At 42.7% G+C, this 26,013-nt stretch overlaps 1 protein-coding gene across 1 annotated transcript in view; it reads right to left on the bottom strand.

Moving 5' to 3' along the window:
- Positions 1 to 26,013, bottom strand: part of btbd8 (BTB domain containing 8) — a 51,581-nt gene that overhangs the window by 5,768 nt on the left and 19,800 nt on the right. Inside the window, exons 4-16 of the mRNA XM_061237224.1 lie at positions 23,369 to 23,499; positions 23,006 to 23,123; positions 20,393 to 20,482; positions 18,453 to 18,533; positions 17,369 to 17,465; positions 16,723 to 16,811; positions 15,607 to 15,709; positions 13,609 to 13,791; positions 9,594 to 9,767; positions 4,538 to 4,667; positions 3,388 to 3,449; positions 1,631 to 2,213; positions 58 to 145 (exon numbers count right to left, since the gene is read on the bottom strand). Coding sequence (XP_061093208.1) covers positions 58 to 145; positions 1,631 to 2,213; positions 3,388 to 3,449; positions 4,538 to 4,667; positions 9,594 to 9,767; positions 13,609 to 13,791; positions 15,607 to 15,709; positions 16,723 to 16,811; positions 17,369 to 17,465; positions 18,453 to 18,533; positions 20,393 to 20,482; positions 23,006 to 23,123; positions 23,369 to 23,499 — 1,929 coding nt within the window. The remainder of the gene's footprint in view (positions 1 to 57; positions 146 to 1,630; positions 2,214 to 3,387; positions 3,450 to 4,537; positions 4,668 to 9,593; positions 9,768 to 13,608; positions 13,792 to 15,606; positions 15,710 to 16,722; positions 16,812 to 17,368; positions 17,466 to 18,452; positions 18,534 to 20,392; positions 20,483 to 23,005; positions 23,124 to 23,368; positions 23,500 to 26,013) is intronic.

Below are 26,013 nucleotides of genomic sequence, written 5' to 3'. Positions count from 1 at the left end.
AGAGACAATTTACTCGCTCACTCCATGTGTAGAGAAAGAGGAGAACCTGGGCCTCACCTGTTAGCTTTTCCCAGCTCTGGTTTCTGACTGGTCTTGGTCAGCGGTGACCTGGTTGTAATTTGGGCAGTGCTTTTTGGCTTGTGACCTGCATCAAACAACAGACAAACAAGCAAGGAAGACAAAAGATTGAATTTGTCTGCTCTGACTTCAGAACTGCTTGCATCACATAAAGCAGTTAGATCATTTTGGTTAGGAGCTTCACACGATACTTCTGACCCTTTTAGGTGACCAGAGATGAAATCTTTCTCATCTTTTAATAAAATTATTGTAAACTTGTCTGCAAACTCCAATGTGTTAGTGAAAGGTGGTAAATAATTAAAGTGCATTGCTGTTATAATACTCATTATTCAATTACAAACACACAATAAAAACATGCCCCACTGATGGTACTGTTCACTTCTACATTTGAACACAAGCAGCAGATTTTTTATGGCTAATTAAAAAGGCTTCCTACACAGCTTTCCTCCATTTATGACAGCTGGGAGGCACCAGACGCTAATGAAGATTATACGACAATTACATTCCGAATGAAGGGGAAATGATCCACAGAGAAACAGCAGTGCCATTAACTGCAGTAAACCAGAAGACAAAACTTCCTCATTACCAAATTAATCAGGATGCATTTAAGCCGAGAGTTTCAGTAACTGAAACTGAAGCCGAAAGCAGAGGCGCTAGCTCAGAACAGTCGTGAAGAATCTGTGGTTTAGAGGAACTGTTAACAGAAACCGCCCACACTTAGCAATTACTCAGCGATTTACTGACAGTAAACGCCGTCTATGTCGGTTTACAAAAAGAATGTGCCTAGATGGTGTGCATTTCTAGCATTCTAACAACTAACAACATAGAAAATGCTCCTTTCCTTGGAAATCGCGAACCCGTTATTTCTCCGTTCGCCACGCAAAGGCGGGCATCCATATATTGTCCACGGCTGACAAGTAACTGTCAATTAATGTCCGTAGGCAATTATGGGGAAGCAGGGAGCTGACATGGCTGTGCATTAGCGGTAATAAATACGCCGTTGTCAGGGGGAGACTGGTGTGGAGGGGGGAGGAGAGAGCGAGAGGATGAATCCCTCGGCCGTCCGCAGGGTTTTCCGCACACCGCGGCTAATGGGCGTATAATGAGGCGGCGGCCGTGGCCACTATCAACCCCAAGCAGACGCTCCTCCGTCGCCGTGGGAACCCCCCTCCCCCCGGCAGAGGGAGAGGCCATTGGTCACGCTTCAGCGCGCGAGGGCCACCGGGATTTGACATTTACTGCCGCAGCTCCGGTTTTTGTTCCGAATCTGCCACAGACCCAGGAAGAAAACAAAAAATACACGAAGAACAAAGGGGTTGTTTTCTGCCAAAACGATATCCGTAGAGGCAGAGGTTGTGCATTATTCTACCATACCATTTTAAATGTACCTTTTCTAGGCCACAGGAATATTGATATATTTTAATCCAGCTGGCGTTCTATTCCTGTTTTTTTTTTTCAGGATATGTATGTAAGGTATTTTGCCTAGATTTAGGCCACAGTGAATGACTGATAGAAATGCATTAAGAAGCGTGTGTGTAGGGGGGGTGCAGACCTAGGGCGGGGCTGCGGGGGCTGTTGGAGCCGTTCTCCGGGGAGACGCTGCTGGATGCTGAGGCACTGGTGGTGGAGGCTGGGGTAGGGGCAGAGCTGGTGCCGTCCGGGCGCTGGGGCGGGTCCTTCCCGGAGCCGCTCCTCTGCAGCTTTCCGCCTCTGGGTTGGCCGGTCGCCGCTGAGGAGGCGGGGCCGGTTTTGGGCCTCGCTCCCGGATTGGCCTTCTTCTCTGGCTCTTTCCCGACCCTCCCCGTGGGGGAGCCCCGGGGCCCGTTGGCGACGGGGGCCGAGTTCTCCCGCCGAGCCCTGTCCTGGGCGTTTGTGGCGCCGTTGAGCTCCGTTGTAGACGCGGCCGCCATTTTGGCCTTGCCGTTCACGCCCCGGTCCTCGGGTTGGGCCTTAGCCTTGCCGTTCTTGCCCTTGGGGGCCTCGTTGCAGGCCCCTCTCCCAGGGACACCGTGCCCCAGGCCGTCCGACTTCATCGTCCTCGCTGCGGTTTGGGCGACGCTCCTGGGGGCGTCCTGACGCCTGGGTGGGCGGGGGCTCTCACTGGGGGCCGCAGGGCATTTCACACGTTTCTGTTGCTGGGAGACACAGCCCCGGACGGTGAGCGAAACACAACATGCACCCAACAACTTTCATTACATTACATTACATTACATTATTGGCATTTGGCAGACGCACTTATCCAGAGCGACGTACATTTGATTAGACTAAGCAGGAGACAATCCTCCCCTGGAGCAATGCAGGGTTAAGGGCCTTGCTCAAGGGCCCAACGGCTGTGCGGATCTTATTGTGGCTACACCGGGATTAGAACCACTGACCTTGTGTGTGCCAGTCATTTACCTTAACCACTACGCTACAGGCCGCCCCCTTTCATGCTACACACTCTTACTCTCCACCAGAGGTGTAAAGTCCAGGGATCAGAAAGTAAAAGTCCTGCCATGTATTTCTTCCAGCCGTGAACTGAGCCAGCTGTTTTCACGAATTAGCTCCACCTCCTGGCTGATCAAATGAGCAAATCCAGGTGACTGGAACAAAATACCGGGGAGTACTTTTACTTTCTGATCCCTGGATTTTCCAGCTCTGCTCTCCATAAGCACTTGCTAATGAAGTGTTAGCAGTATACAATTATACACAAAGAACTGGGATGAAGGGAAAAAAACATGTATGAGAGATGGAATTGCACCCATCAGTGGTCTGCTGTGGAGGTAGGCAAAACATGACAGAGAGAACGGTCCTCACAGGCAACCTCCGACACAGGCTTCAGAAGTGTGTTTGCAGAGAACTTCTGCTGGCCTGATGTCAACTCCAGCAAGAAGGCACACACTGACTGATATTACAAATGCTACAACTGCCTCTGTTACAAGAGTCAGCCGCCGTTTTTCCAACACAATAATCACCAAAGGAAGGCATTTAACCGTTCTCATTACATCTATTTAACCTATATCTGATCAGGAAGGTCCTACTAAATGATAGTCATTTTGCAAGGCAGATCTGGCAAATAGACAGCACACTGAATACAAGCATGTACATCTCAAAGAGAAAGATACATTACAACAAATGTGTGTTAGTACATTACAACACAACAAACAAGTATCCACAGCATTATAGCTCTAGTCACCAGAATAAGAATATTATTGAATTACCATTTTTGTTGAATTACCATTCACTGTACAAAAAAAAAAAAAACATAGTCAAAAGCACACGGTATAAAGCGCAAGGTATTAATGATACAATGTTTACTTCACACTTTACCTGTGAGCTGGTGAATACAGGTTTTTTCCCAAGTATCCTGCCGTCCCCTTTGTCAAGAGCAGCTATGGGAAAGAGGCAAACCACACCGTCATTAAAAATGGATCAATTGCGATGAGGAAATAGCACGACTACAGCACACTGCCAGAGAGGAGCATTCTTCAGGTGGCATTCACAATTTTCCTCAAGTGCTTTCCCCGCGATATCGCACATTCCAAATTCAAAAAAGGCGTCTGCTTCAAACACAGCAGGCAGGGAGAAATTCTCACAGATGTCCGGTGTACCCTGCGTTAGACAGTCAGAATTTCCCCCCTTTAATCTGTGCCGGTTTCAAATCACAGGCGCAACATCAAAGACGGAGCAGGTCTCCAGGCTGGGAATTTCCAACAAAGTGCAACCCTTGCAGGCTTTTGGATTCTCATTACCCGGGGAAGGGGGGGAAAAAAATTACACGGGAGAGCGGGAATCTGGGGACGCTTTAATATTTTCTCAAAAGCCGCCACTGAGAAGCACTGGGCAAAAAAACTCCTTTCAAAGCACCTCTCTTCTCCTAAGAAGGCTGCATCAGAACTGAACCAAGCCAGTGTGAGGAAACCTAGTCTACTTGAGCTTGTGCTTGTTACTGTGTAAGGACGGGGGTGGGGGTGGTTCTAGCAGAAAGGAACATCAAAGAGAAATCAAAACCAACCCTGTCGGGTGAATAATTCATGCGTTGCATTCCTACGTCTCACATTGTAGAGCAGCATACAAACGGAGAGCATTACTCATTTCCTGTTTGTTGTTTTCAATTCTGCGTAAGCCCATGGAGGACATGGCCTTTCAGAAGCCTTCTCTGGAGAACGGAACATAGGCTATTGCGTTTCCCAAATTCTCGACGTAAGTTCCCCCACGCGTAAAACCGGGTGATATCGGGCTAGCGGAGCATTCGATGCCACAAAATGGATGGACGTGCCTAGCCACTGTAACAGACACCTCTAATAACAAAGCTGGAGCACTACGTTACTACGCTAGCATGTACGCTACCTGCAGCGTGACTGTTATGAGTATCCTCGCTGAACTGGGTGGCTCTAAAGCAGCGTGGGGGTGGGGGTGGGGTTGGGGGCGGGGTGGAGCCTCTCCCTGCTAAAGCCTGGATTAAAATGTCTTCTCCTACCTGCTTGTATTTTCTCCCTGTGCTTGGGGGACAGGCTGCGCCATCCCTGCGTGTGGCGAACGGCGAAGAAGGACTGCAGCAGGAACGTCCAGAGCCTCACGCGCAGAGCTCGCACCTCGTGTCTGAAAGACTAGGAGTGAGAGTGAGAGTGAGAGGGAGAGGGAGTGGGAGTGGGAGTGGGAGAGAGTGAGAGAGAGTGAATGGGGAGGGGAGGGAGGGAGGAAAGAGCGAGAGCAAATCAGCAGCTGCTCGGAGCCCCGTCGCCATGGCGACCGATCATTATTCCTCCCCGAGTCTACTTGATCTGCCTGAGCTAAATTGTTGATGTCACCGGCTGAAGGCTTGCCTTTGCTCCCGCCTCTTCGCTCGTCTATAAAAAGCGGTGCGAGGTCCGGATTAAAGCCGCGGCGCTACCGCGCATCGTAGAGTAAGCTCCCCCCCCCCACTTTAACCCGCGGAGCTCCCCCGGGGCCATGCTCATGGCCCACATGCCCCACCACTCCAAGGTCATCGATTAAGCAAGCCTTACAGGCAGGTCAACTTAATCAGGGGCTAGCAGGGTGGGAGTAAAACAGAGACTGACAGTGTGACAGAAGAAGAGGGAGAGAAAGAGGCAGAGGATTATACCGATGGATGGATAGAAAGATAGATAGATACGTTCCGTATGTATTTGGACAGTTGGTACAATTTCTGGTCTTTTGCCTCTGTAGTCCAGCACATCAGATTTGAAATGAAACCATAAATGTGAGGTTAATGTGCAGGATGGTCGCTTTAATTTGTAGGTAATTACATCCATATCAGGTGATGAGTGTAGGAATCACAGCTCTTTTTATACATAGCCCCCGCCCCATTTTAGGAGACTAAAATTAATTGATGGTTTGCTTCACAGATATTTCTGAATAGTCTGGTGTATGCAATCACAGCCTTAGAGCAGGTATAACAAATAAGAAAGCTTTCAGTATCTAGTCGTGATTCTAGGTTTGTGATTGCCTTTGGAGTGTTATTGGCATATAATGAGGCCCAGAGTTGTGCCAATGACAGTCAAGGAAGCTTGAGATAGCTGAGGCTGAGAAATAAGGAAAGAAAAAGTAATCTTGACATATGCTTACCGAAATAAACAGTTTGGAACATTATTAAGAAGTAAGAGAGCACCGGTGTATGTTTGGGATCAATGCCATGCTTTGGGATGTAGTATCGACTGTTTGGAGGGATTTGACTGAACTTGAACAGATAAGATATTCTGAAGACTTCAAAATTCATTCTGCTGCTGCTATCAGCAGTTACATCATCAATGAAGGTAAGTGAACCAGCACCTGTGGCAGCCCAAATGCCCATGCCCAAACTACAAAACCCCCACCACCATATTTTAAAGATGAGGGGGGGTGCGTGCTTTGGTTCTTCAGCAGTTCCTTTTAGCCTCCACACTTTGCTCTTGCCATCACTCTTGATTCATCAACCGTGGTCTCATCTGTCCCTCTGTCCTCACCACCTTTTTCCAGAACTTTGGGGGTCTTAATTATTACGAGAAATCTTCGGTCATCAACTGTTGGTCTTCCTTGGCCAACAGTCCCGTTGTGATTGCTGAGCTCACCAGTGCTCTCTTTCTTCTTAGTGATGTCCCAAATAGGTGATTTTGAATGCCTGTTTCTCTGCCCGTTTCCACTTAGCTTTCTCTCAGCTTCAATTGCTTCCTTGACTGTCACAGTCAACTGTTGCCCTCTGGTTGACAAATGGCAAGAACAGACTCCCAAGGCAATCAAAAGCCTAGAATCAAGACTAGATTCTGAAAGGTTTCGTATACCTACACTAAGGAAGCGATTGAATACACGTGACTAATCAGAAATAGCCAATTAAGACAATGATCCAATAACCTTCGATCCCCTAAAATGGAGGGGGGGAAATAGATCATTTGTGATATAATTCCTACATTGATCACGCAATATGGATGTACAGAAATACCCTCAACAGTCTGCACTTTAACTTAATTTTCAGTTTAATTTCAAGGCCAATGTGCTGGAGCACAGAGCAAAAAGAACAGAAATTGTACCACTGTCCCAATACTTACGGACTGCACTGTATACTGATGCAATTCAGACGCAGTACCTTGCTCAGGAGTACGGAAGTGTTGAATCAATCCTACAACCTTTAGGTAACACGCCCAGTCACCTAACTTGTTCAGTGTAATTAGATGCACCTGGCACTGTGATGCAACAGCAAAAACTGCTGATGCTATAAATACACTGGATCTGCTAAGAAGCTTACACCCAAATGTAAATGAAGTGTACAGCAGAAAGGAGCAGCCTGCTACACGCCCATGATGGGTTTCCCTCATTCATATGCAAGAGGGGCCGGACGAGCACATCATACTCAAGCAGACTCAAATTCCCCACTGCAGGTCAAACAGAACCGATTCAATTTACAGGAAAATGGGAAAGTGCTAAAAGAGACAAATGCTAAGTGTGGCTTGGTACAGTGTGCTTTATAAAACAGTGGTTTTACAGAAGACTGAAACTGAAAGACAAAAGGTGATTGTTGGAAGAAGAACTATGTTTGAAAATATCTACACTCAACATTTTCAGTCAAGATGAGGCAAAAAATGAGGGATGAGCATGGTTAATTGCCAAAATTAAGACTTAACCGAAAGGGTCCATGTCTTTTTAAATATATTTAAAATAAAATATTTCACATATATTTAACTCCTACTTTATAGTGATCTCATTTTTATAAAAGTTTTATAAAAACATTTTTTTAAGAGTGTTTGATTGTGGGTAGCGTACAACAGTGGGGTCGTAGAATTTAGAGTAGCCAAATCACGGCACCACTGACTCGAAAACAGACCTGTAACAGGAATATGATATAATGTAGATAAAATGCCCAACAAACGCACCATGACAAATCTGTAGATGAAAGAACACCATAGCGATCCTCTAAACACAATTGAAACATAAGTGTGATTCAACCAGAAAAGAGCAACTTATCTTGCGCTGAATGTAGGCTACCATTTCCCTTTTCTGTCAGTCTCACAGCAGGCATTAGTCAGCTAAACAGTAAGGACACAGAGCGAGTTGGCCTGTCTTTCAAGTTTTCATACCATTGAATCTATCAGTTAATTTAGTTAATTTGACTATTTAGTACATTTGAAGTCTTACAGTACATTCCGTACATTTAGTTAATTTCAGTCTATCAGTACATTTGAGTCATTCAGTATGTTTAGTTAATTTCAGTCTTTCAGTAAATTTGACTATTCAGTACATGCCAAATGCCAATAATGTAATGTAATGTACATTCCGTACATTCTGTTCATCAATACATCGAGTTCATGAAGTGCTTCCGCCTCGGCACAGGGGAGCACAAGCGATTTCATATCAATGATTTAATATCAGATATTTACAATGCCTACAGTTCAAATACAGAACATTCTTTTTGCATAGCCTAGTAGGGGCGCAACGAATAATCGACGTAGTCGACTAAAATCGATGACCAAATTAGTTGCCAACAAATGTAATTGTCGATTAATGGGTGACATCATCGCATGTGTTTTTCATGCTGACTCGGAATGCTCTGACTTGGTTAACCCCGAAGTCGTTAATTTCCTTAGAACTGGAGTGGTTTATTCCACTTATATTACAGCTACTCACCAGAGAAACAATTCTCCGCTTATTTTAATTCCTATTTTGAGAAAAGAGTATTTCACTTATATATGTGCACATCCGCAGAATATAGCTAGACCCTTGCAAACTAGCAATTAGCAATGAGTTTAGCAATCACAATGTGCATTCTGGATAAATCATTAAATTAAAGCAGGTTTAAAATGTTGCCCTTTAGTTTGAAAGAAACGTAGCTATGTAACTATACACATCCACTTACACTGCTACAACTTAACCCCCTGTCACAAACTAGAGTTTAGCTGATGTTAACCATCGTAGTTACCGTTAGTGAACGTTAATTTACCTAATGTTAACATCAATGTTAGCGACACTGTCTGTCATCTTAAACGTAGCCTATGTATGTGGAAACTATGACTAGACCACATTGTTAAAACCAAACCCTTTCTATAGCAATATGGGAAAAAACTGATGGTTGTGGTGGGTGAGAATTTCTTTAAACGGAAAACATCCAGTCATAATACTTGGTCTCGTCAAGACAGGCGTTTTGACAGACAGACCACTTTTTACTGGACTGGCGGGCATTTTATCTGTCATAATAATTCTAGTATCCATACATGCTAAAAAGGTTTTGGAGAATCTTTTCTTTTTAAATGTCAATATAATGTTGTTGACGGGCAAATGTTATGTTGTTGTTGCTAGATAATGTTGACCGAAATGATGCCATTATGTTCAGTTGTGAATGGAATCTTCAATAGTATTGAATTATTATTAATTTCAAACTGTGATACGGCCACTTTCACTGCAACTACGTCATAGCCGTGGATTATTACCGTGCATTCACTGGGAAATAATACAAACCACGCAGCCAATCAGAAACGAGTATAGCCAAGCCGTGGTATTACAACCTATTATTCACAACAATCCTGTTCACCAAAAAAAATGGATATTGGAATTTTTATTTATCTTTTGTAGCAGCGTTCATTATCATACGCATTTATGAATTAAATATGCATCTTTATTGTCTTTATTGTTACTTAGCACATGCCTAAAACAACCTCAAGCTAAATGTAAAAGCTGATGGCTAAATAAGAGGCACTGAGTAATTGCACGATTCATAATCCAAATTCAATTATTCGTTTAAATAATCAATGGATTATTCGACTATCAAAATAGTTTTTAGTTGCAGCTCTATAGCCTAGTAATAGCACTTTATAATTTGGCGAAATGCCTTGTCATTAGGCTATTTGTACGCAGATAGGGAAGATGGGAACGAGTCAGGGCAGTGTGCGGACCAATAGAGATGCCGAGGGGGAGGGAGTTCAGCTCGTGTGGCCAATTGAATCAGCCCGGCAGCTGAAATATATTTTGAGTACGTACCATTGATAGTTCGGTAAATATCGAGTTCAAAAAGATTTGTTTGTTCAATCTGGAACAACACTATTCTTTACCTCCTGATCTCCCTTTGTGCCCATCTCTTCCGGAAACTCATCCCCTTCCTCCTCGTTGCCGGCCATACCGTCCACCGCGGCGAAGAGTCGGCAGCAGTTTTCCACGGTCAAGCCGTCCTTGACCGCCGCGCAGATCTTCTTCAACGTGCGGGGCTCCAGGCTGAACTCCTCCACCTGCAACGGCACGCCAGGCTCATGTAACGGTAGGCTGTGGCAGCAACCATGTAACCCGATAGCCGGCCAGTGTGACGCCCTCACACAATCAATGCGCTCCAATACATCCAACATACATGCGACTATAATGGAGGGCAGAGTACTAAAACAAAAGCAAATGTGATAGAAATGGCTCATTTGCACAAACAAACAAAAGGCAATATATTGGAACTAATGAGACATAAATTAAAGATATTACTGTATTACAATAAAATTACATTTTATTCCTTTTCCTTTTCAACTTTAATAAAAAAATTAAATTATCAACTTCATTTGGCAAATTAATTGTTTTACCCACCCAGCCAACACCAAACATTCACACAATGTTGACTGCCATGTAGTGGCAATGTTACAGCATTGACATTCCAGTAACATTGTGAGAACATTTTGCGTTAGCTGGGCAACTCCTTTGGATGAGTTGAAGCGCCATAGTCCCCACCTCCTTACAGTGGCCCTTCCCCATTACAAGCATCCGCGGTAATAACTATAGCTGTAACTAAGCTTCAAATTTCCAGATTTTCAGGGTCAGTAAACCAGTGGCACTCGGCCGCTGCTGAAACACATGAAATCACAGAGCTGTGTAGCCGTTGAGAAGCCTGAGCCTTCAGCACAAAAGTTGCAGGGTTCCCAACAGGTGCTTATTTCTTAGCATCCCTAGTTTAGCGCCGGAATACTAAATGGCTAATTGTTGTACTGGCCCTCCATTTTGTTTACCCAAGTAAACTGACTGAGTGTGACTGAGCTGGTGAAATTCTTGAGAAGAAGAAACAGCTCTGAGCCTCCAGAGTGTACATTCAAGGGCAGGACACTCCTTCAACAACTGTTTTCAACAACAGGCTTGCTGGCATCTGATGCTGCAACCTGAGCACTAACCAGTCAGAGACACTAGATAATTACAGAAAAAAATGCAGTTATCAGGGTTCCAGACTAACTTTTCCACTGGTAGCACTGGTGCTACCAGCTTTCTCAGTTGGTCGCACCAGCATATGATTTGGTCGCACCTTTTTTCTTTGTACAGCATGGTATTAATCAATGACCTTGATGAATAGTTGCATACCCTAGTTTTGCATTGATGTAAAGATTGACAGTGACTCCAGACTTGTTATTTGCAAAATATGTTAATCTGAACATAACAAAACATAACAAACATAAAAGCAAAGCATAACAGCTTTGCTTAGCATAACAGTAGGGAGGGCAAAGTGGAGCTGGGTCAATGACATGACGTGCAAATTTCCGAGTCCGAGTGCATTATTTCCTTGTAAAATAATTAGATAAATTCATGACATATATCACGTCTTTCTATAAAACATATTTAGTCTGAATACATATTGAGTACATTCAAATAATTTTTTCATGTTTTGGCATCTCAAACAATCTCAAAGTTTTACTTAAAATAAATAGTGGGAAAATATATTGACAAATATTTGGTTGCGCCACCTGACATTTTTTGGACGGTGAAGTTAAAAATACAGTTAAAAAAATTATTTAAACATTTTGAAATGTTATACAACAAGTGAGACTTGTTTAGACACATTGTTCCAGATTCAAAAATATGCATTACATCCATTTTGAACAAACCGAGTCATACCGAGTACCCAGCAAAAATATTGACCTGGCTACAGTCACACTTTTGACAGTTCGAACTGCCACCAACTGCCATGTATGAGCGCGTGAAGTAAACCAGCAAAAGCTATTGTTGCATCACCATTTTCGAGCTCCATATACGTAAAGAATGGAATGGCAGTGAAATCTGCCTGTTTTTCGGTGCCGTCGGGGTCCAGCATTTAACATTGATGGAATGCTGGTAAAATGAGCGCTTAAAAGCCACAAAAACAGTCATTTTGTCACATTAAAATTCAACCTAAGCAGAATTATTGTCCAGCACACGTTAATTTAAGGTTAAACCCTAATAATCATAATATTCATGTTGATTTCCGGAAATAAATTTTTCGGTTGTCCTCCCTATATAACAGCATAACTTATTAGCTGCAGCATTCATACGTGAACTGAACACTGCCAAACATTGAATGTTTTGGACCCACAAGATTAATGAACAGTTTTTATCCCAAGGCCATCACCACACTGAACTCTGAATTTTGTGGTATTCCAATGTCAATAAAGGAAATCTGAATCTAAATTCACCCGTTCGTACCGCAACCACGGGTACTGCGTTAGCCATTGTGTTCGAAAGCAATACTTTTTTTTCATCAGTCGCTCCCTGCTTCCACCTGCACTCTTCTCCCTGCTGCCTGCACTCTCATCATCAGTCGTGTCTGATTCGGGACATATTGTTGGCTCTCCCTCTCCACCAGCCTCCTTCTCTCTCTCTCCTCACTTTGTTTTTTAAAATAATCTGTAATGGACCGCTTCATTTTTTTTGATTGTTTGTTTGTTTGGCGCCTTTTGTCTTCAGCGCCGCTACGTGCACGCGCACTAATGATGAAGGTACAGGCAGTAAGAGTGCAGGTAGGGAGAGAGCGACTGAGCCAGTGAAGAAGAAAAAGTACTATTTTCAACCACAATGGCTAACGCAGTACCCGTGTGATATTCGCTGCCGGAGCGGCACCAAAACACCGGTGATCATCATGCACTCGCACTAATGCGACCACGTGAAATTGTAGCTCGCACACTCTCAAAAAATGGTCGCATATGCGACCATTTTGGTCGCAGTCTAGAACCCTGGTTATGTAGAATACTCATTTGATAAATGCTAAGAATCTTTTATGCCACTAAGAATATTTTAGATTGAAGGGAGATTGATTACCTAAATACATATTTAATTAATGTTCAGAGAGTATTGACAAATGGTAAATAATACAAATATTACAAAAAAGCACAATTATAGAAAACCTTTTCAGATATGTGAAAATAGTAACAGTGGAAAATAATGAGATAAGATAATTGTAATAAGATAACAAGATAATTATTGTTTATCCCAAGATAAAATAGGAAATTCAGTGGCAAGCAATGCTGGAGAGAATGTGGGGAAATTATTATACACTTTCTGGTTGTGCCCAAAACTAGACTATTTTTGGAATAGTTACTTGTTCAAAAGTAATCTCAATATAGATCCTAACATTGCCACATTTTGGATAATCACACAGAACTATCAAAACGCTTATTTATTGAATATTCTTATAATTACTGCACGGAAAACCAGAAAGCTGAATTGAAAACTGTGAACATGTGTTCTAAACGTGTGTTGTATTGTAAATTATGTACTGAACTGAACATGTTGTGTATTGTAGATTGGTATTGTGACAATGTTTTGTCTTTTGTGATACCCAAACAAAACAAAAAATAAATGTATAAAATAATTATGCTCAATCACTTACTGGAAAAATAAATGTTTAATGAACTACTGTACACCACACGTAGTTGCATTCATAAAGTGAAAATGACAGAAGATTAGAATGTTGGATGCATTAATAATAGAGATGTACATGGCTCAGGCATATTGACTATATAAATGTATAATTGAGAACGCATACTGAATTTCATGCATGCGTTAAACACTTTGAGCTCTAGCTCTTGGGACACAGACAACTGTGTAGACCAATATTCCGCACTCCTGGTCCTGGAGAGCCACAGGATGTGCTGGTTCTTGTTTTCGCCTTAATATCAGCAACCAATTCAAACCCAAGAAACCAGGTGATGCGAGTTAACTGTGTGATTAACTGCTTCAATTGATCAATTAAGTCCTGAGTAACAACAAAGAACAGCACGCCCTGCGGCTCTCCAGGACCAGGAGTGAGGACCAGGAGTGAGGACCACTGGTGTAGACCACTGGTGTATACCTTACCCTTCGGAGGGTGTGGAAGGCGACCGTGTGGGTAACCTCGGGCAGGTGGGTCACAATGGTGCGCAGACATGCCTCCTGCAGCTCATTGGCCAAGGCCAGGGCCTGCTTGGCCCACTTCACCTCAGGTAAGCTACCAATCAGCTGTTCGCTGCTACAAAGCAGGGACACCACGTTCTTCACTGTCTGTGGACAGACACGCATACATTTGTGATGTAAAAACCAGTCAAAATTTGGCAACATTTTAAAATAGATTCTTTTGAAATATTGTTGAAGTTTGATCAAAATGCTTTTATTTGAAACTATGAATGTTTTGAATAATGATGAAATTTAATTTAAATGTTTTTATTAATGACATTGAGAATCGTGTGCAAAAATACCCTTTCTCTAAATGTTTCTATACATTTATATACTATATTTGAAATGCTGTTTAGCACTAAAATGATGAGTGAATGCAGGCCAAGATGCGTGCAGGCTGGGCGGCCTGACGTTGCAGAGATGGGGGCTTAAGACAGCTCAGCTGTCATAGAATGACAGAAAATATTAAAAGAGTTAAGAGAGTCAATGTGATTTGTATGACAGACGATTGATTAGCTATATTGCATAAAGGCTAGGACACTTTTACTTTGGAACTCTCTGGTCTCTTGAAGCCTCTTGCACGGGGCACACTGATTCCCCAGATTTATCCGTTTTATTTTGAACTAAAGATTTGTAGTTTGAACAACTATTGACTTGAGTGCTTTTTCAACATCACTGCCGTAACAACTTCACCCACCTAAAAGGGACAAGGAGGAAAAGCAACAGAAATATTTCCTCAACAATATCTATGCCAAAATTACAGGCCTATTAATTGCATGGTTTCAGTGTTTGGAACAGGCTAAGACACAAACATAAGTATTTACTATGGGTTTTTAAAGTTTGGGCAATGAAAAATCCTGTAAAAGAGAGGAAAATTAACAAGAAGTTAGTTTCTGAAGTTAAAATTTTTTTATTATTATTATAATTATTATTATTATTATTATTTAAATCAGTCACTGTTAACAAACGCAGAGATTTAATTAATTTAGGAAATGACTGCAATATTTAGAAAAATGTTGAAACGTTTCAATTAGTAGATTACCATCCCTGCTGTCAAGCTTCTAAAAAAACTCAACTGGACTCATAGCCCAAAGAAATCCTCATTCAAATTTGATGACACTATCTCCAAAAATGAGCATTCTGCATAGTTTTTTCTAAGCTATGTCTAGGAAGTTTTCCAAAAAGGACATTTGGAGACTCCAAAAGGACACATGCCACCCATGTTACAAAATAAAAAACTGTTGTTGCTGAAGCAATGGCATCTTAAAATATAGAACCATTAGTTTTAACGCTTTCAAACCGTATATCCTATTACCAAATTGCACCGTGAGGAAAAAAAAAATGTATGCAAAAAAAGCCCCACCATGCCAACCCTGGGCCGGTGAGTCTTAAGGAGAATAAAAAGATCCAAAAATATATATAAATAAAACAAATTTAAAAAAAACCCCACAAAACTAATACAAAATAGGGGTGGGGGGCAGAAGCCCCTAGTGATAGCTACAAAACAGGATGTGTTGGAACAGAAGGCCCAGTTGTTGTACACAGAGGCCATTGAAAATGCCGTCTGGATTTCATGCAGTCTTAGTTTTGCTGATCTATTTCTGTTCATCTGTGGAGTGTCAGAGCAGAAAGAAAACAGACTTGCTCAATTAGGAGTGCTGATTACTGTGCCTGTCAATATCCTCATTGTTCTTTTAGTTTAGCCTCTAACACTCAGGATATTGAATGAAGTGGGCTGATGTCATTCGTTTCATTTGATCATTTGCGTCTTGCCATTTCCCCCCCGAGTACCATATGGAAACACAGCAGGCATTGCTGTGGGAAAATGGGAAAAGGATGTTTGTGTGTGAGAGGGATTGGGCTGGGTTCTGTGTGCGTCTGGTCATGAGAGCCATTGGGAGGTGATGTCATGGAAAAACCTACCATTGCCTCAGTCACGGTTGTGAGGCAGTGTCTCTGTAGCCCTGCTGGTAGGAGGGCGAAGCTTCTTTCAGACCAGCACTTCACAAAGTGCTCCGCCACCCACCTGAGAATGAACACACCCGCCAGAATCAACGCGTGGGCCTGACGACACCTTTCATCTACCCAAACTATCCAGCAGCTAGCTTATGTTTCATTGAAGCCAACGGCTCGAAGCTGGTTGGGAACATCAAGACCACTGTTCTGTTGGCGTTTCAGCTCCTCTATCCCTCAGTAGGCCACAAACATGCAACACGCAGCCATCTTAGGAATGTAAAAAAATATTCCCACTTCAAAATCACCCACAAATTCACTGGATAATCCCCATTCTTCTGACACACTTCTCCCCGCTTCTCAGTTACATCAGTGCGTGGGGCCCGGATGCTGAAACTGGAGGTTTGGCTGAAAAATAATGTCCCCTGAAGGACCTTAATCAGCAAGAGAATGCACAGGACCAAAACAAACAAGACAAAGCAGACTCCTACATGTTACAGAGAGTATGACAATGACTGTTCCACCGACAACACTGAAAAACTGTATTTCTCTATGCAAACAAACAACTAATACAAGCAACTTCATTGGCCACTCATATACTGTATGCCAAATATACGTCACTGATCCATACGGGCTGAATTACAACACATTTGAATCCACTGCAGTACAGCGCAAGCAGAACAGCAGTCTCACAATGATTGATCCAATCTTGGCACATCCTGTTTGACAAGACCTTTGTTGATACTTTGTGGTGGTAATGCCTTATGGCAGAATTTCCATTAAGGTATTATTTACTGCATCAACCATCCACTGCGATTGAGAAAGGGTCTTGTTTATAACAAACAAGGTTGAGGTTATTTCAGAATGCATCCTGCGGTGATTATTTTATGTTCATTAACTGAATTAAAATGAATTATAATCTTTTAGACGGTCATATCAAAGTGACCTGAATAGGCTACCAGCCTGAGGCTACAAATCTTGTCATAATAATGTTCGACAAAATAAGGGATTTTTAGAAATATGTTTACTGGTCTTTCCACTGTACAATGCTCCTAAATTACATACGTTGAAGGACACTTTACTCACCTTAAGCACAAACCATAGAGGCGCTCAAATCGTAGGGAATGAGATAATGAAAGGCACTCAAGAATGGACTTCTGAACCCCATCCACAGGCTGAGGAAGAAATGTCAAGGACAGTTCAGTCCGTTTCACATGCCACTTCAGTTTTGCATCGTACATATCAACACACTTCATTTGTTTTCAGAATGCCTCATGAGATCTTGTACTCTGGGTGAAGGCTGCTAAAGACAGTAAAGCGTGATTCACAACAAATACAAAAGCCCAAAACTATTATTTTTCAGTTGAGGGGGAGGGTCATAGTTGCCACACTGTATGAATCCCAGGCAATGGTGCGAAGAAGGAATAATTTTACTCTTGTAGCTAATAGTCTCAAATGGCCAGTGGGCAGATTAATCATACGAAGGGAATCGAGTCATTGCTTTGAAATAGTCTGCAGAGGTGCGATGAAGACTCAGAGCATGACACCCTTTCACTAGAAGTTGTGTTTCCCCAGTCACTTGCCTCCTCATCAACTAGACGTTTGTTCACCTTGAGAATCATTAATAGACTGGTTTCTAACTCCATTAAAGATGGATGGACTAAAACTTTGACATGCCATTCCTGCTAGCTGTGTCACGGGTAATTCGCTTGAGGTTTTGGGATGCGCCCACCTTGGGGAAGAAGCGGCAGTAGTCCCGGGTCAGCACCACCTCGGCCACGTCCTTCGGCCCGTCCAGACCCAGCATGTCCGCAGCGTAGACCACCTGACTGGGAGAGGGGCGGCAGTCCTGCGTCACTACGCGCACTAGTCAATGGACGTTCCGTTAACCTATGGTAGGTTATAATGTGCTACTCCACTGGCTTCTGCCACCCATTGGGCTTGTAGTTTCAAAAGGTCACAGATAAATGGATATGAGATACATACTGTACTCCATAAACCTAAGGCAGGAATTCATAATCCAGTATGCACTAAGCTCATTAAAAGGTTATCTCTGTAGGGCTGAACGATATATCTTGGGAAAATGTCTGCTGAAATGTGCACTTTGAACAAATACCGAAATTGTTTGGTCCAGTTGGCCTAAATATGTTGAATTCCATGCATCCAACATTTTTTGTTTGCTGGAAAAGGACAGGCTTGAAAAGTAAAAATGGTAAATGGTTGGCATTTACATAGCGCCTTTATCCAAAGCGCTGTACAATTGATGCTTCTCATTCATCCATTCATACATACACTCACACATCAACGGCGATTGGCTGCCATGCAAGGCGCCGACCAGCTCGTCAGGAGCATTTGGGTTAGGTGTCACGCTCAGGGACACTTCGACACAACCCGGGCGGGGGATCGAACCGGCAACCCTCCGACTGCCAGACGACTGCTCTTACTGCCTGAGCCATGTCGCCCCGTAAAAGATGCGTAACAATTGGCAATACTATGCTATGAGACGTAGACTGGAGCCAATTGGACTCTAATGACAGGGAGCCCATTTTAAGGAGCACCACTGGCCTTTGCAGAGCTTGCAATTCAGGGTCCCATTTTGAACCATGTCTATTGGTTACTATATTATTGTAGGCGTTTCTTCTTTCTTCACTTTGATTTTACTTTGAGTCATTTAAACTGTGTGAAAAGTGTTTTGCCAACCTGCAAGAAATTTATTTAAAAGCGATTTATTTAACGCTTTGAATTCTACCAAAGTAAAAGGTGAGGATCAAAGGGCTTAAGAGGACATGGGGAAAGATGAGGGGAGCATACGGTACCATAGATTGGTTCCCGGGGGTAGGTCCAAAGTGGCCCCGTACATGAACTGCAAGAGGATCTCCATCTCCTCGGGGCCCAGGCTGAAACAATGGAAATACTGCCTTATATCCATGAACATACACGGTCTACCTGCTGATCTGGACAGTGAGAATACTCCTCCTGCATACTGAAATGACCTCATCATTTTCTAGTGCGTGAAGAAGTTTGAGTTGCTTCGCTTGGCCAACGAAGGCTTACGAGTTCAAATAAAGCAGTGGGTGGGACCATTTACCCGCTGTCAGAGAGCAGAGAATGTTGCCATCCTCAGCAGAACATTGTGGGCAGAATCTGCTGGATGTTTGCTATCGCGGATACCGACCTGGGTTCAATCTCTGGTCCCAAGAGTGCCATACAGCATTCACAACTTTCTACCTTTTCAACCAATCAAAATTAATGCTATACGATTGTTTTGAGCGCCTATTAAAACCCTACTAAATTCTCAACTTTCGCTAAAAACTTAAACCCCTTCGGATTTTGGTGGAGCCACTTCATATTGGGCTTGGGACTGAAAGTATTAACTTGGACTTGCAACTACTTGTTGAGCTTGATTTATTTGTAGTTTTTTGCAGTGAACGCTGACCTTTGTGAGATTTTAATGAAACAAAAGACAAAGCAAAGAAGAACCATCCTTGATCAGTTATCTCACAGCAGCTAAGCCGACACTTTGCGGACAGTGAGTGAGCAGAGAGTTGCGTCTAAGCGGCGAACACGCTTGCTAATGTGGAAGGCCTCACGGCGATGATAGTGAAACCTTACACAGTGACAGCCCCGCTCGTCTCATGATTTATTCAGGCAAACCCTCGACATGAATTAGTAATGCACTTTGGTGTGTGAGGACTTCTCCGCATCTGTCATGAAGCCAGTAAAATCAGAGGAAAATTAACTAGCTTAGCGTAAGCAATTTTAGTGTTTTTTGGGATTCCTGGCTACTGAGAAGATTTCTGTCCAGCACAAGAAAATAAGAGAAATAGGGAAATTAATTACACAGGGAGTCCAAGCACTATGGATTCATTCTGTATAAAGGAAAATAAATGGGCATAGTATGAGCACTCTGTTAACCCTACCTAACCGGGAAAATGAAAGAAGCTGAAAAATGAACGCGGATTACAGTTTGTACCCGCAGAGAAACAGTTTCCCCACACATTGTTCTGATGACCATGTGACCAATGATATGAGCTGTAAAACAGGCTTCCCAAAGAGCAGCTGTATAAGTAAGTAGACACATATTGTTTACTGCCTGCAACAAGATCATTGTGCAATAGAGTAATGTTCGGTGCCGGATATTTCACGTGTGTGCAGTCTGGTCTCTCTCCAGTAAATTCCATTTGACATTTGATACAACAACTGCATGCAGTGGTGACCAGTCAGCGGTTCTCACTGGGGCCTGCACCCCCACCCATTAAACCCCCCACCCTCCTTTCCTCTCTTTCTTTCCCTCTAGCCCTTCTTTGTTCCTCTCTCTCTCCCTCTCCCCCCTGTGTATCCACAGGTAATGACCTAACCCATGTAGCGGCCCTTAACACAGTGCCTGGCCCTGCCGTGACACTAACGCAGAGACAGCCCCTGTAGAGTGAGCCCCCGATGTAGTAACTTTAACTGACTGGTAGTTTTTCAGTTTGGTTTTCAGTTCTCATGAGTCATTACTTGTGTAACTTGTTCGCTAGGATGATAGTTTTGTCTGGCTATGTAAGCTGTTTATTGTTCCAATGTAAATGTTTATCATTCTATTGCATTGTGCTGAAATAGTTTTAGATATAATCCATTGTCAGATTTATGAAATAGGCCCTAGTTCTTATCTTAGCACATGAAACTGTACTTCTCTTTAGGGTCTTTCAGCGCACTTGTTCCTGGTGGCGGGTATGTACTCTGTCCAATGGCAATAATGTGATGTAGTACCTACCCCTGTAGAGTGATGCACTGTCTGGAGCTCTCCAACCATCTCCCGCTCAACATGGCACTGAAATACTGGGAGCGCGCACACAGGATGGGCCTACGGGAACAGAGAACACATGCCCGATTCAGCTCCGGACGCCGTCTTTTCCACGGATTACCCAGTTCCTCCAGGAGGTTCCGGGCCTCCATGCGCCCATTAGCGAATGAACGTTCATTCCTGGACCGAGAGTCCATTCAACACACAGCACAAACAGCATCACATACATGCAGCTCTCATGAGCTGGATTTTTCCCTCCATTGAGTTACTCTGACACAGGATCACAGATATCTACACTTGTCTCACACACTATAAAGCCACTGATGCACAAATCTATGGGATGGGGAATCTTTTTTCTGTTGTCAGCCAGAAGCAGAGAGGGGAAAAGCTGAGAGATATAAAAATTGCAAGGCTAAGAGTCTGCTTAAGGAAAAGCACAGAGAAACAACTCAAATATAAAGAGAAACAGTGACAGCCAAAGTTTAGCTCAATCCTTTTATATGCATCACTTCCAGTATGATCCTACTTTTTGTCAGTGATACAAGGAAATTATGGGGTGTTCAATAAGGGAAGTGTAAATCAGGGAATGTAAATCCTGCTCCCTGCTTTGCCCTATTTACCGTGCAAGATGTATGTTAATAAAGTTTAAACTACCTGTCAACTTTGACAATGAGCAATTGAATTGGATGGCTTTTACATGCATTTAGATTTAAACTTCACACCGGAACTGATACCTAAATAGAGTAATCAACAGCTATTATTTACAATGTAATACATATATTAAACATGGATCACAAGCGTGACCTCTCATCTCTGGATATGATAGAATTTGCCGTCTATCACATTGCTGTTAAGTTACAGTAGTCACAGGTGAGTCTTAAATGAACAATGACATTGGGAGTTCTATGCAGACACACCGAAACATAGAAACATGAGAGTAAATGTAGGTAAATAAAATGATATCTTTCCCATATTGAACATTAAATATAGGTCATTATCCATGTTGTTTATTATCTCCATTTTCATTAACGTTGCCAATAATTCTGGAGCCCCTCAGGATTATTACAGCTGAAATATAATACAGATGGCTAACAGATAGGATAATAATATATTCTCTGCAAGACAGACTGCGTATTTAATCACAACTGGTTTGGGGGGAGGAGGACAGATGCGTTAAACGCAATTAGTTCCACAGAATTAAAGGAGTATGTGGTAGTCTAGATAAAATGGCGTCTGATCCTTCATGACATAGTATATTGATCTTGCTTTTAATACACAACGGGCTGATCAATAGCCAGACTAAATGTGCAGAGTATTGGGTGGAAGTGATGGAGTGGGATCTCTAGATGGCTGCCGGATACACAGAAGGGACCGGGGAAGCAGGGGCTGTGGGCTGCCTGCTTGGTGCTTCAACGCTTCACTTCTGAAGGAAAGGGCCGGAGAAATCACCACGCACGGCACTAGACAAGGGTCAAACATGTACTCTACCTGTTTGGATTCAAACAGTAATTTTCTCTGTTTTACTGAACATGTCTGGTGTATTGAACATGTCTGGATGAGCTGGTTGGTGCCTTGCATGGCATCCTATCCCTATTGGTATGCGAGTGTGAGTGTGTGTATACGAATGGGTGAATGAGAAGCATCAATTGTACAGCACTTTGGATAAAGGCGCTATATAAATTCCAACCATTTACCATTTACCATGTGTATTGGAAACTATGAAATACTCTCAGAGAGTACAAACCCTTCAGGCCCTCTTGGTTGGCTCAATTGCAGTATTTGAATCCAAAACAATTACGCATTTGACCCAAGTCTGCCTGGCACGTCATCAGCAGCTGGTGCCAATCTCCTTGTCCCCAGCAGCCATTTTGCTGGAGATGAGGCAAAGTCTATGAGCCTGTGGCAATGAATTATCTCACACTTGATGCGGCCATCGAAAATTACACGACGCCGAACTGAGATTAGCGCAGTAATCTGATGAAAACTCCTCGCTGGGCCATAATCTTTGCCGGTATCCATGCAGCTGAAAGGCAGACACATACTCTAAAAACCTTTTTCTTTGACAGAAACTGTTGCAATGTGAATATGATATTCGAAAACAGGGCTCGCAAAATGCTTCAACTGTCATGTAAGTGAAATTATATTGACACAGAAAGCATATCTTTAACTCAGGACCATTAGTACTATAACCCCTCAGAAAATGAAGCAATCGCAAAATACTTTGTACTTTGTATTTAAAGAAAAAAAAAGATGGCATTCAGACAAACACCTGTCTTCAGACAATATGAAGATACGACGATGCTCTACTTTAAAAGAGAGTTACAAAAGTCTTGTAAAAATGGTACTCGTAATATACTTGGTAAATATTCGGCCGTATAACAGGACTGCATGTAAATAATATATAAACTGTTGAAGCCGCTCTGGATAAGAGCACCTGCTAAACGTCCGTAATATAAATGTAATGTAATGATGGTCTGGTCCGTAAGACATCGTCTTGTGGGACTCTGGACCAGTCTACACTACATCCCGTGAGATGGCCAGAACACAGGCTGCCATAGCCTTGCACAGCCGTTTACACAGTACCTGTGAGCCTGGAATACCCGGGCCCCAACTTCAATACTGATATCAGAGGCACGGCCCGTCTGGTACAGATCGAGGAGGTCCGCTCCAAGCCCACAGGCTGTCTCCAGGGTCGGGAGGTCTGTACGTGAGAAATGTGCGATTACATAATGAAACGTGTAAGACGCAAAGGGAGCACATGGTCACTAATGCAATTAAAAGGGCAGGGTGATTTTTAAAGCTCTCCGGGTTGTTGATTTTCTCGGGGAGAGTAAACAAACGATGTGACACGAGAGCTTAGCGCGATTAGTGTTTTAAGCGGCTTACGCTTAGGTGCCTGGGTCGCGACACCTCCGCTATATGTTCCCCGCGCTGCCCAACGCTCACCCGAGTTTCTCCCCGCTGAGGTTTCCGCGAGACACGGAGGGTTAGTGCCCACTCCCTGCCTGGTGGGCTCCGGGGATCCCAGCACAGGCTTCTGGAACTTTCCCATCCTTTCTTCAGCGGTGTACACCCGTCTGAGGACACAGGAAGATGAAGAGTGAGCACCGTGGTTCTGTGCAAAATGAATAACCCAGTCCGTAGAGCAGTTTATTCAAGTGAACCCTGGGTGAAACAGAAGCATTACTTACATTCAAGCAACAATTACAACTGCCAGCACACTGCCTTCCTGTCGCTTGACTGACAACATTTCCATCACATTTCACACAGTTGCTCAAACAACAAATTACTAGTCATTGGTTTTTCAAAGTAATTAAATTCAATTTTATTTACATAACGCTTTTTGCATAACCTAGTGCTAATTTATTCATTGATATTCTCCAATTTTTACAATCGCTTCTTACCTTGTTCCCTAAGTAATACTGTATGTGGCTGTGCGCCATAATTTTGTGTTCTGTTCTGAATGTTCTCGTGTTCATTTTTCTTCAGTCGCCCTCATTTTGGGATACATTATCTGCTCAGCTTGCTTCTGCTTAAAATGTATTCTATGATTTCATAAGCAATATGAAATCATAGAATGCAATATGAAATCACAATCCAGGTAGCAATCCTGCCATTTATTTTGATTTTGACTCGCCAGACATAAATTACTATTCCTCCAATTATCAACGTTAACAATAGACATGACCTTTATTGCTCTGCAATAGCCCAAACAGGTCCTTTATCCGTGTGTGGATAAGTGGCTATAGACATTATGCAAAATCTGTCAAGCTAATCTGACTCAGCTAGAAGCAACTGCAGTTCATTTCAATGAGTCATAGTAATTCACATTAATTAAGGATTAATAGAAACAGCAAAAGGGTTCATAAACAAACATACAGGACAAATGTATGGAACAGGTGAGAGATTTTGTTCTCTGGGACATTGTCAGTGCGTGATTAGCTGTGCTCTTGCAGCCAGAACCAGCAGTGGACAGCTGGTTCAGCTCCAGATAAAGAGACAGCACCAGGCCAGGGTCAAATACTTCATTGTTTAGGATTCAAATGCAGTCCCCGGTATTGGAACAGCAAGATTAATTCATTCGTTTTTGCTATGCACTGAAGACAATTGAGTTTGAGGTCAAAAGATATACATGAGATGACAGATCTGAATTTCAGCTTTTATTTCCGGGTATTTTTAACAACTAAGAACATATCAACGTTTGTATCAGACCACCCAATTCTTGGGAGAGCCAAAGTATTGGAACATGTGACTGATTAAGCTCTACTAAAGTGATGGAAAGGCCAATGTGTGGAGAAAGAATTGGATCTGCTCATGATCCAAAACATACAAGCTCATCTGTGAAGCACTGTGGAGGATGTGTCATGGCTTGGGCTTGCATGGCTGCTTCTGGAGTGGGCTCACACATCTTCATTGATGATGGTTGAAGCAGGATGAATTCAGAAGAAGTCTACAAAAAACATTCTGTCTGCCAACTTAGAGAAATGTGTCCAAACTAATTTGGAGGAACTTCATCGTGCCGCAAGACCCAAAACACACTGCTATCACAACAAAGGACTTCATTAGGGAGAAAAAGTGGATGGTTTTAGACTGGCCAATCACCAGACCTTGACCCAATTGAGCATGCATTTCATCTCCTGAAGAGGAGATCGTAAAGCAAGCAACAACAAACACGCTCAAACCACAACACTGTTCATCTCACCCCTTCTCTGTGAACACACTGACGTTGAAACGGCTTTGGCTGTGGCAATTAGAAGCAATTTTCAACCAATGAGCTTGAATTATTCTACAGCTGTATGATGTTTTGGTACAGAGTGCCAGCCCGTCAACTGCATATTTAGAAACCTGAATTTAAAGATTATAAACACAGGCAGAGGGTGAGTCAACATGGCAATGAGCCTTTTTCAGTGATAGGAAGGGATTTACAATGGTCTTGTAACAATGTTTTAACACAAAATTAAAAAAACATTTTTTTCTGCCATTAATTTGTTGATGTGACATGATATGGGTCTAATGGGAGGGTCGTTACACAGAGAACTTTAGCCAGACACTAATAATTAGAGTCTTAAAGAGGTCATTCCCCAGTAAGTGAACTGTTCTTTTGATTTGGTTGTGAGTGTAATGTGTATAAGGGTTGGCAAAAGAGACTTCTAAATGACTCAAATGGGAAATAATGAATATATGAGGTACACAGGGAGTCGTTTCCTGTGAAATAAGATCTGGTTTATCATAACTTTTCTCTCCATCTACAATCCTGTCAATGCTCCAAAGAGGTTTTTCAAACCACCTCAGGGGAAAATTGGCAAGACATGAGCCCAAAACTGATACTATTCCTGAATCCAATCTGAATTCACATTTGCTAAAACTACTGTGTGTAGGTTTTACCACAACAGCAATGTGAAAGATTGATATGAAATACTTCTTAGGATTCAAATACTTCTCTATGCTTTACTGAGCTGGTGGATATTCGACAAAGGACAACTGAGATAAACATATGTAATATGTTAAACTTGAATATTGTATTTCAGAGAAGAATCTCTAGTACTAGAATCTCTAGTACTTTGCAAAAGAGACTAAATAAATCCCAGATT

This window comes from Conger conger, chromosome 4, assembly GCF_963514075.1.
Source record: "Conger conger chromosome 4, fConCon1.1, whole genome shotgun sequence".
NCBI lineage: Eukaryota > Metazoa > Chordata > Actinopteri > Anguilliformes > Congridae > Conger > Conger conger.
This window is presented reverse-complemented; position numbering and strand designations above follow the sequence as displayed.